The sequence below is a fragment of the Microtus pennsylvanicus genome, chromosome 10 (assembly GCF_037038515.1).
Source record: "Microtus pennsylvanicus isolate mMicPen1 chromosome 10, mMicPen1.hap1, whole genome shotgun sequence".
In the NCBI taxonomy this organism is placed as follows: domain Eukaryota; kingdom Metazoa; phylum Chordata; class Mammalia; order Rodentia; family Cricetidae; genus Microtus; species Microtus pennsylvanicus.
The window spans coordinates 53,639,471-53,652,009 of NC_134588.1; the positions used below are offsets into that span (position 1 = coordinate 53,639,471).

General features: G+C 37.3%; 1 protein-coding gene across 4 annotated transcripts in view; it reads right to left on the minus strand.

Moving 5' to 3' along the window:
• The window catches only part of Rabgap1l (RAB GTPase activating protein 1 like), a 599,727-nt gene that overhangs the window by 474,294 nt on the left and 112,894 nt on the right, over positions 1-12,539 (minus strand). For all 4 annotated transcript variants that reach the window (XM_075988370.1, XM_075988369.1, XM_075988371.1 and 1 more), the window contains one exon: positions 8,687-8,828. In XM_075988370.1, the coding sequence (XP_075844485.1) occupies positions 8,687-8,828 (142 nt within the window). The remainder of the gene's footprint in view (positions 1-8,686; positions 8,829-12,539) is intronic.

Consider the following 12,539-nt stretch of genomic DNA (forward strand, 5'->3'; position numbering starts at 1 on the left):
TATGTTCATAGCAGCATTGTTTGTAATAGCCAGAACCTGGAAACAACCTAGATGCCCTTCAATGGAAGAATGGATGAAGAAAGTATGGAATATATACATATTAGAGTACTACTTAGCAGTAAAAAACAATGACTTCTTGAATTTTGCATACTAATGGACGGAATAGAAAACACTATCCTGAGTGAGGTAATCCAGACCCAAATGGATAAACATGGGATGTACTCACTCATATTGGGTTTCTAGCCTTTAATAAAGGACATTGAGCCTATAATTCGTGATCCTAGAGAAGCCAAATAAGAAAGTTAACCCAAAGAAAAACATATAGGCATCCTCCTGAATACTAACCTTCATCAGGTGATGAAAGGAGACAGAGACAGAGACCCACACTGGAGCACCAGACTGAAATCTCAAGGTCCAAATCAGGAGCAAAAGGAGAGAGCACGAGCAAGGAACTCAGGACCGCGAGGGGTGCACCCACACACTGAGACAATGGGGATTTTCTATCGGGAACTCACCAAGGCCAGCTGGCCCAGGTCTGAAAAAGCATGGGATAAAACCGGACTCTCTGAACATAGCGGACAATGAGGATTAATGAGAACTCAAGAACAATGGCAATGGGTTTCTGATCCTACTGCATGCACTGGCTTTGTGGGAGCCTAGGCAGTTTGGATGCTCAACTTACTAGACCTGGATGGAGGTGGGTCGTCCTTGAACTTCCCACAGGGCAGGGAACCCTGATTGCTCTTTGGGCTGACGAGGGAAGGGGACGTGACCGGGGGAGGAGGAGGGAAATGGGAGGCGGTGGTGGGGAGGAGGCAGAAATCTTTAATAAATAATTTAAAAAATAAAAAATAAAAAAATAAATAATTTTTAAAAGAAAGAAAGACAAGACAAGCAAATGCAAGTTCCACAAAGCACAGGCAAAGGTATCTGCTGTGCTTGAAGCTAACAATCTATGTTTGATACTTGGAAACCACATGATAAAAAGAAAACCAACTTCTACATCTTTTCTTCCACAGATTCTGTATGCACTCCAAAACATGTGAGTCACACACAAATGCAAAAAGAGAGAAAGACCAACAAACAGACAAAAAATATAACAGAGAGGGGAAGGGGAGGGAAAGGAAGGGAGAGAGATAGAAACAAAAACAGAGAGATAGAGAGATAATGAATTAATTAAAAATAATACGGGAAAATAGCAAAAGTATATTCTACAAGTGTGACTATCAGAGGCATACATGGTGAGAAATTAAATCAGAACGGTAAAATATGATTGAGGACTATGGTGAATGAATTTATGCTAAATAAAATGAGATATACTAACATTACTAATTCACCCTCAGAAAGGGTCTCCCTGTGTAATCCTGGATGTAATTCTTGATCTTATAGAAATCCAATTGCCTCTGCCTCCCGAGTGCTAGGATTTAAGAAATGTGTCACTACTTCAGGCCTAGAAACACCAATACTTCTAAGAGAAGTATTACAACCAATATCAAAATGATAGTTGATACAAGTAACACAGACTAAAGAAGAATAAAAGATCAGATAGGGCTAAGTAGTGCTTAGATTCTTGATTCCCAAATCTCGGGTCTGAGAGTTCCACCTGTTGATAAGGAAATACTGAGGACTTGGCTGTATGATAATCAGTCATTTATAGGACCTGGAAAAAGCTCACTCGACATAACATAAAAGAATGAAACAAACAATTTAGGAGACATGATTCTGGAAACAATACTCTATTGTTCATGTTTAGCATGGAGATATGTGCCCTCTCTGCTATCTCCTGGGAGTATGTGGTGTTGCATGTATAGACAGCTTTCTAAACTTTCTAAACAGAATTTTGTGACGTTTCAAAACTCCTGAGATGTTGGCAGACCTATGGTTTGTCAACGAGAATTTGTTCCCACTCTGCTGCTATAAAAAATTACAACTACTATTCTCAACAATGCTTCAGAAATAATGTTTTTTCATAGTCTCTTCCCATGAAGAAAATTCCTTCCAGTATCAAAAGTAATACTGGTTTGGGGTTTTGTTTTCAACATTATCATAAAAATAAACCAGTATTGAGAATGAGCCGAAGTATTCCTTGGAACTTAATTATCAGAGTTCACTATAACAAATCTCTACAAGCAAGGTTTAGTAATTTTTCTAATAGACCGGTTTTCATCTTTCAGATTTTGGTCATTTTCCGAAATCCTGAAATGGTTCTCTCTGACAACATTATCTGCTATGACCTCATTATACTATGATACACGGGTTTGCAAAGCTCTTCCTTAGTCTTCTTCACTAAGTATATTTAAATATCATTTGCCTGAGGAACATACTAAAAAATGTCATAGAATCTGCTGTTTTACTAAAATTACCGTTTTCTCTTCATTGTTAACATGCCATGGTTGAAAAGACTTACTCAGGTGGACTTGAGTGTAAGAAACCTGCTAAGCAGAGCAAACAGCATTTATAAAGACACAGAGAATTAAGTCGAAAAACCTATGCTTAAGAATTAGGTGTGTGAATTCCTTTCTATTTTTAACTTTCCCTATTCAACTACAAAGAAAGTTGAACCTCTTGTACCCTAAAAATGCCATCAATTGCCCAGAATAACCTAGTATTTCTAGTTCAATCTACTCATCAAATTTCTTGAAAGAATATCTCAAACACTCTTTTCCCCTCCCTCATCTCTATTATTCAATCAAAAACAAGGCTCATTCTCAATACAGAAGAATCACTCTCAAGAAGACCAGGGGACTTTTCAAATACACAAATCCAATGCTCAGGTTTGAATTCTTCTCCCAAAGGACTTCCTGCTCCATTACGACAAGGCAGAGTATTATCTGCTTCAGAATTTCCATTCATGCACCTGCATTGCACTGCCTTCTCCTCCTTAGATTGTTCAGATTATTTTTCTGCAGACCCTTTAGCTGGGGTCTGGACATATTGCTAAAATATCAGTGATTTAATGTCTAATTTGATCCCAACTATTCCACATTGCCACTAAAATAATTTCAGGCCTTCTTATTACTTCATGTTATGACTCTCACAAGTTTCTAACTATAAAAGACTTCTCAGCACAAGACTACTTCTAATGACTGAAAAGGTCTACCTTACAGACCACTTCCTAAATATAACCCCAGCAGCACAGACACTGAGAGAAACAATTCATAAATGGGACCTCCTGAAACTGAAAAGCTTCTGTAAGGCAAAGAACATGGTCAACAAGACAAAATGACAGCCTACAGAATGGGAAAAGATCTTCACAAACCCCACATCAGACAAAGGTCTGATCTCCAAAATATACAAAGAAATTGGTCATCAAAAGAACAAATAATCCAATGAAAAAATGGAGTACAGACCTAACCAGAGAACTCTCAACAGAGGAATCTAAAATGGCTGAAAGACACTTAAGGAAATGTTCAACTTCCTTAGTCATCAGAAAAATGCAAATCAAAACAACTCTGAGATTCCATCTTATACCTGTAAGAAAACAGCCAAGATCAAAAACACTGATGACAACTTATGCTAGAGAGGTTGTGGGGTAAGGGGAAGACTTCTGCACTGCTGGTGGGAATCAGGCTGATACAGCCCCTTTGGATGTCAGTGTGGCGATTTCTCAGAAAATTAGGAAACAACCTTCCTCAAGAATCAGCAATATCACTTTTGAGTATATATCCAAAGGATGCACAATTGTGCCACAAGACATGTGCTCAACGATGTTCATAGCAGCATTGTTTGCCATAGCCAGAACCTGGAAACAACCTAAATGTACCTCAACTGAAAAATGGATAAGGAAAATGTGGTACATTTACCCAATGGAGTACTACACAGCAGAAAAAAATAAAGGCATTTTGAATTTTGCAGGTAAATGGATGGAGCTAGAAAACATCATTTTGAGTGAGGTAGCCCAGACCCAGAAAGACAATTATCACATGTTCTCATCATAAGTGGTTTTAAAACATAAAGCAATAAAAATCAGCCCATAAATAACAATACCAGAGAACCTAGACAACGATGAGGACCCTAAGAGAGACAAACAGGGATCTAATCTACATGGGAACTAGAAAAAGACAAGATCTCCTGAGTAAATTGTGAGCATGGAGACCTTGGGAGAGGGTTGAAGGAAAGGGGAGAGGCAGGGAGTAGAGCACAGAAAAATGTAGAGCTCAATAAAAAAAAGTCTATTTTACTATTCATAATAAAATTAAAATAAATCTTCAAGACCCTCACCTACAAACCTACTCTTCCTCCTGCATTCCCCTTTTACAAGATCATCCAATCACTACATAAACTATAAACAAATGTGAAGCCTTTGATTGCTGCTCGCTCCTGCCTTTTCTGCTGTAATTGGTTCATTTACAAACTTCCTTAATTAAAATTTTCCACCTCCTCCCCGCCTCCTATTTCCCTCTCCCTCCACCCCCATTCCTCTCCCCCTCCCTCTTCAGTCCTAAGAGCAGTCAGGGTTTCCTGCCCTGTGGGAAGTCCAAGGTCCTCCCCCCTCCATCCAGGTCTAGGAAGGTGAGCATCCAAACAGGCTAGGCTCCCACAAAGCCAGTACATGCAGTAGGATCAAAACCCAGTGCCATTGTCCTTGGCTTCTCATCAGCCCTCATTGTCCACCATGTTCAAAGAGTCTGGTTTTATCCCACGTTTTTTCAGTCCCAGTCCAGCTGGCCTTGGTAAGCTCCCAATAGATCAGCCCCACTGTCTCAGTGGGTGGGTGCACCCCTCGCAGTCCTGACTTCCTTGCACATGTGCTCCCTCCTTCTGCTCCTCATTTGGACCTTGGGAGCTCAGTCCGGTGCTCCAATGTGGGTCTCTGTCCCTATCTCCATCCATCGCCAGATGAAGGTTCTATGGTGATATACAAGAGATGCCCTATCATATTACAAAAGCATTTGTTCAACTATGTTCATAGCAGCATTATTTGTAATAGCCAGAACCTGGAAACAACCTAGATGCCCTTCGATGGAAGAATGGATGAAGAAAGTATGAAATATATACATATTAGAGTACTACTTAGCAGTAAAAAACAATGACATCTTGAATTTTGCATGCAAATGGATGGAAATAGAAAACACTATCCTGAGTTAGGTAACCCAGGCCCAAAAAGATGAACATGGGATGTACTCACTCATAATTGGTTTCTAGCCATAAATAAAGGACATTGAGCCTATAATTTGTGATCCTAGAGAAGCTAAATAAGAAGGTGAACCCAAAGAAAAACATAATTATCCTCCTGGATATTGGAAGTAGACAAGATTGCCGGGCAAAAATTGGGAACTTGGGGGTGGGCTGGGATGGGGTAAGGGGAAATGGGGAGAGAAAAGTGAGAAGGGGAAGATGGGGAGAGGTTGGGGGAATGGGATGGTTGGGATAAAGGAAGGGTGGATATGGGAGCAGGGAAGTATATACCTTAATTAAAGGAGCAATTTTAGGGTTGGCAAGAGACTTGACTCTAGAGGGGTTCCCAGGTGTCCAGGGAGATGTCCCCAGATAGTTCCTTGGGCAGCTGAGGAGAGGAAGCCTGAAATGGCCCTATCCTATAGCCATACTGACAAACTTCCTTAATTTTAACTCTAAATTACTCCTAAATCTATTTTGTTCCTGTTTCTTCCATTTCAAGGTGGTTACTTTTATGCAGCTCTATCAAGACAGTTCTTACAAATGGGTACATAAAAATTAACCTCAAGAAAAATTTAGTTTTCCCCTCAAGTGAAAAGATGAATGATTCCAATGCTTTCAGTCACCTTAACATCATGGTAGTTGATGTTTCCAAATATGATGAAAGACCATAAGTAATAAGGTAGTGTTTCGTATTAGGTTGTGTTATATTTTCCTGTCTAAAGTGTACAATTTTAGACAAACCTGGATAATCTAAATACTGCTATCTAGAAAATACTAGATGATATATCTAGAATAATATTTAAATGTTTAAAATGTTACCTTTCAAGAAATGGAAAGTGGCATTCTAGCTATGTGGTGTTTTAAAGATGAATGCATAATTCATGCTTTATGAAGTCCCATGGGCTTCAGGGTAAGATGGCACAGGCTTCCCTGGGTTACACCCAAATACCTTACCACTTAATTCATGCTACTTAGCCTTCAAAATTGGAAGTAAGAAGTTCTTTACTAAATAAACAGAATTACAAACTTGTATAAGGAGTTCTTAATGAATATTAATTTTGTTTTGTTCTGATTTGATCATTGCTTTTTACATTTCTAAAGGTAATGGCATTTTGTTATGATACTACTTGAAATGTGGTGTTCTAATAACTTTCTCGTAAACAGAATAGGGGAACCTACTATAGAAGTAAACCCTGTAATTGCTGGATCACTATGGACATCGTAGTGTATAACCCACAGTCAGAAAATTAAAGGCACTACAGTTTATCTCTTCAAACATACTGTTTGGTGTAGGTCAGTCCTTATCAAAAAGACATGTAAGCAACTACATGGACAAAAAAAAATGTGAAGAAGAACTATTGTTTTTGCCAACAAACAGTATCATTTTGAAAACTATGGTCCTTGGAGCCACTGCAGATTGTCAGATCCATGTAGTCCAATTTTCATATGACATGTTCAAACTACACAAGATTTTTCATTAAAAACTTTAAATTTATATAACTAGACATTTGATACAAAGAACAAATAATCATATAAAAACAAAGGACTCATTTTGATGGTCTTGATGAAAACTTAGTATAACTACTTTGGAAAGCTGGTTTCTTATGTAGATAAATAATGTTTAATATATAGTCAGCCTACTAGTAGGTTTTTACCCAAGAATGCATATATTCATCAGGTATATTTATTATTTATAGGTAATATAGATATTAAATAAGTATATTTAAAGTTTATAATAATGTGTAATATATTAGTAATATATTATACATAATAAACAATACTGTTTTCTATTGTTATTGAAGTATTATTCACACTTGAGTTGTAGAACATTATGAGATCAAGCTTGCTCTGAGTGAAAGCTTCTTCCATGCTGGCTAACTTTCATAGTATCAGAAGGTGCTCCTTCAAGCTGCTGTGCAAGAAATCATTTACTTCCTGTTATGTTTCTCTGCTTGCCTTTTGATGCACAATGATTTCACATAAACAAAAATAATTTCATATAAATGTTCATTATATTCTTTATAACATCTAACTGGTCCAATAACTCAAATGTGCCTTAACTGGTAATGGGTTACTATCTGGCACAACTATATCACTATTATTCAGACAAGAAAAGTATAAAATACTGATGGTGTAATATGCATCAATGAGAACTTTGTCAAAACTATTAGGCCAAGAAAAGGAAGACAAATATGAAACACAGTATTTTTATAACTCTATACACATTAATCTCCTAGACAAGGGGAAAAAACAAAAAATGCAAATTATTGGTTGCCAGGGGCTAGGGTAAGGAGAAACAAGAAGTGACTTCTTAGATAATAGCTTTTACTTCTTGGATGATGGAAATTTTTGAAAGTAAAAAGATGTTATCTCAACAATGTTAACATATTATATGCTTTTAAATGATTAATTTTCTTATGGACAAAATTGCCTTAGTTCTAAAATGATGCTTATAAATTTAGTGACTTTTTTATTTGACAGACTAGTTTACCAGAATCAAACAGATTGGGTTCAGATATCAGCACTGCCCCATGCAGCTGAGTGACATAAGCAAGTGGCTTCTATTCTCTGTGCCTTAGTTCCATCCCTAGAGCCAAGTAAATAATAGCATGTGTACAGTTCAAAAACAATAAATTAGTTAATACATTAGAAACAGAATGATTCCTCATAAGTAAAAAAGGAAACAATAATTATTAATCAATAATAACTTATGATTGTCAAAATGACATAAAATAATATAAAGAAACAGGATTTTAAGAATTAATATATAAGCCGGGAGGTGGTGGCGCACGTCTTTAATCCCAGCACTCAGGAGGCAGAGGCAGACAGATCTCTGTGAGTTAGAGACCAACCTATTCTACAAGCGCTAGATCCAGGACAGGCTCCAAAGCTACAGAGAAACCTTGTCTCGGAAAATATATATATATATTATTTTTAAAAAGGAAAAAGTAAATGTACTATTAATAAATCCCATACTAGAAGCAATCATGTAAAAGCTTAAAGCTAAGATCTGTCATTTTAGCCGTAGTTTGTTATCAAGAGAACTGTGCCCATAGTCAGATGACATAAGAGTCTTTTAAGCATCTCTCACCAGAATTCATATAGTAAATAGAACAAATACTGTGCTACTTCAGAAGTAAGTGGTAAAGAATATAGAAACAATAAAAACAGGTTGAAACTGAAAAGTTTCAAAGATAAGCAGAATATATTACAGAAATTCTAAAAATACTTCAGAGAATTTGTAAATTCTCATTAAATACTTCACAAATATTTGAAATCAAATAGGAAGCAAATTAGCAGAGCAATAGTGCCAAGTTTAAATAGTGGCTTAATAATGCTTAGGCACTGGGGACTGCACAACCAAAGAAAGAACCAAATGGACCAAATCTCCTTCTGCATGTCAAAGAATCTAAAATAAGTGTGTCAGGACCTAGGAACAACTATCAATCACCGAATTGCCCAGATTGAGGACGTGTATATGCACACACACACACACACACACACACACACACACGCATGCACATACACATGTACACTCCACTTTTGAACACATTCAAGTTCTTACCCTCTTCTGCTTCATCCTCCTGGGGTGACATTGGCCCCCCTCCACTAGTAGGAGTGACTGGCTCTTCTTTGTCAGACTCTCTGTGAAGACTCACCACTTCATATATTGCATCTCCAGCACTGCTATGGCCTTTTCCCTCAGACTGATAAAGATAAAATCATATATCTGAATATTAGAAATAAGTGAGATAGACCTGGGAGAAGTTAAGGGAGGGGAAGGGATATGTATGTGTGTATATATGTATATGTATATATACACATATACATATATATATGGGATAAATAGTATAACAATAGTTCATTAAAAACAACTAAAATGAAGAACAACATATCACATTTATCTAAACCATGTAGAATTTGAAAGATTTTTAGTACATTGTCCTTGGCATAATTTAAGTGAATGATTTGCCTATGATTTTTTTTCCAGTGCTGAGATGTGTACATGTTGGTAAGCTTCTAGCATTATATACCAAACTCAACTTACTAACCATTTTGATATAATTCAATTATTCTTCAAGACATCACAAGTTTTAGGACAGACAGCAAACGATGTCTGATTATTGGCTATCTCATGCTGAGAAAGAAATAACAGCTAGACTCACCAACTAATGACTGTAACTCTATGTAACCACTTTCTTTTCCGAGTCTAGGCTTGGGATCTAAACTCAAGTCTGCATGCTTGCTTAGAAGCATACTACCAATTGCACCATGGTGGTGAATATCTGTAATCCTAGCACTTGGGAACTGGATACAGGGGGATCAAGAGTTCAGGTTCAAAGCCAGGCTCAGTTACATGGACCCTGTCTTTAAAATAAAAAAATCCAAAGAGGAATGTTTAAATCAGAATACATTTCAAACTGAATTAAAAATGGAAACACGGCAAATCATACTAGTGAGTAACATCTAAACCTAAACATAGTATACAGGGAGATTTACTACAGTTATGATTACTTAGAAAAGATCATCATGGTTACTGTGAATACATGATAGAGCAAAGTGATTCACCTCGTGCCAGATATGAGGCAGAAAAACAGCAACACACGAAGGAATGAGGGACAAGAAAAATTATATCGCCATCTGGGGCCAATCCTTCAATGTCTAAACCACAGACTAATATCCTTCATAAAAACATACAAAAATCTCAACTATGTATTACCAAATCTTGGATGGGATTGCAGTTCAGTGGCAGAGTACCTATCTAGCATTCACAAGTCTCAGGGAACAATCTGCAACAACATACAACAATATATCTTCATTAGCAAATCAAAATCTGCTATTTGCCAGTTTACTGAAGGAAAATTATCATCCACAATCTGACTCAGCTATGGATGTTGTGTGCAATAATACTGACAAGTTGGCCAAATGAGCCCATGGGTGCAACAGTGGCTAGTCTGTTCATAGGGTAACCAACCACTTTCTAACACATTTGTCATCTGGTCCAAGGAGAGAGGATTCAAATCTGATCCCACAAACAAGGTCAAAAGTTCACAACTGAGGGGGTTATAAGTCACAGTAGGGAAGCTATTGCAGCTCTTTTATTAAATGGACATGATGTGATTGTCATATTGCTTTCTAAATAACTGTACCCACAAACTAGTACTACTGTCTGTCAGCTATGGTAAGAATAGCTCTTTATGCCTTAGTCAGCAGTGACCTCAGAGTCTCATTAAGTGTTCAAAGGACTAAAATTAAATGACTTTTGAATGCCCAGCTATAAATGAGATAACCCATCCAAGGCTCAGGAACAACATGGAAGAAGAGACAGAAAAAAAATTAAGAACTAGGGTTAGGGTGTGGAATGGTACACTAACTTTTGGGCATGACATGGCTATAGCCATGAACTAAGAACAGCTGTGATTATATGTACAAAATTGAACCAGAAAACACCCTGTGATAGAAGAGTCAGGGCCCAGACATCCCTAAAGATTTCTATGCATTTAAAGACTGATAGAGAATGAGAGATAATTTGTTCAAAAGCTTAGTCACCAATGAGATGCCCATATACCTGCAAACAACCCCAGAGAAAAAAGTGGGGCTAGTTGAGAAGAGGAAAAGAATTGATGTAAGTAGGAAGAGGACAAGAAAGGATAAAGGGGGAGGGGATATGATTGTGATCAAAATATATTATGTACATGTATGAAAATATCACATTGAAACTCACTATTATGTATGCCAATAAATACACATACTATTAATGTTATATAATAATTATAGAGTAGGAATATTAACTATTAATACGATAAATGTTTAAAATGTTATTTATCCACAGAAATATATAGCAAAGTTAATTAAATTTATTATACATTTGCATAAAAGTCAAATTACTAATTTTATATTAATATATGTGAATAAAATAGGAATTATCTGGGAAATGCAAACTAGTTCAACATTGAGAGAAAAAAGAAGTCAATGTACTCCATAATATTAACAAATTAAAAAATGAAAGACCCCAGGATCATATCAACTGATACAAAATATGAAAATTCAGAATTCATCCATGTTTTTAAAATACCTTCAACAAACTAGAAATATAACACAGTTTTCTCATCCTAAAGAGAACCAGTAGAAGGCTTATAACTAACTTCAAAATTAGCAGTAAGGGACTGAGTGCTTTCCTATTGAATTGGAGAACAAAACAAGAATGCTCATTATTCACCACTACTAGACAGAATCTGGTTTTGAGTTGCTTGTTTATTTAAAAAAAAAAAAAAGTACTGGCAAGGACTTCATCAGATAGGATGTTAATACTACAATTATCCTGATGTGGGATTCCCCTCTGTATACTGTGAATACCATTGGTTAATAAAGACTGCCTTGGTCTGCTGATAGAGAAGAAGTTAGGTAGGCAGGGAAAACTAAAGGGCATGATGGGAGAAAGGAGGCAAAACCAGAGAGAAGCCATGTAGCCTGCTGGACACAGACACCGGAACTTTACCTGGTAAGACACAGCCTTGTGGTGATACAGTTTCTTAGAAATGGGTTAAATTAAGATGTAAGAGTTAGCAAATAAGAAGCTAGAGCTAATGGGCCAAGCAGTGATTTAAATAATATAGTTTCTGTGTGATTATTTTGGGGCTCAGTAGCCAGGAACCAACAAGTGGCCTCCTTACAACAGTATCCTTCTTAGACATCAACAATTTTTTTTCTACAAAGGGCAATACAAGAAATACTTCAGACTTTACAAGTCATAACTGTTCAACTCTGCTGCTGTAATGGAGAAGTGCACTCAGTTTTCTATACAAATCTACTGTTGTGAACGATGAAGCTCTGACCCAGGATAGACGTAGGCTAGAATCTTCCCGGTAAGCACACCTTGGGGTGCTACATATATTATTAGAAATAGGCTAGTCCAGGTGCAAGAGTTAGCCGAGAAGAAGCTAGATATAATGGGCCAATCAGTGTTTAAAAAAATACAATTTGTGTGTTGTTATTTCGGGGCATAAGCTAGCCAGGTGACCAGGAGCTGGGGCGGCAGGAATGCGGCCCGCAGCTCCTTCAACAGAATGGCTGCCCAACGTGAGGATAACTGAATCCACAGAAAGCTTGAGAAATCTTGGGAAAGAATAAAGCATGTTTTCTTGGTAGCAGCAATTTCTTGGGTCTGCTCTGCTTGCTAGAAGCAAGCAAGCGCTCTCATCTAAGAGAGGCTTCCTGACTCAGCTTCAGCTGCAAAACCCTGCAGCTCTTAAGAGGTCCTGCCATGAAATATTTAAATGGTGTTGATAAAAGCTGACTGAATGCTTGTTTGTTTTCAGCTATAGCAGGAAAAAAGTTGTGCTTTTTTAAAATGCTGGCCGTCCTGCCAGGGCAAACTCTGACTGTTTGAGGCAGGAGGGCCGGCTACAAAGAGAGGA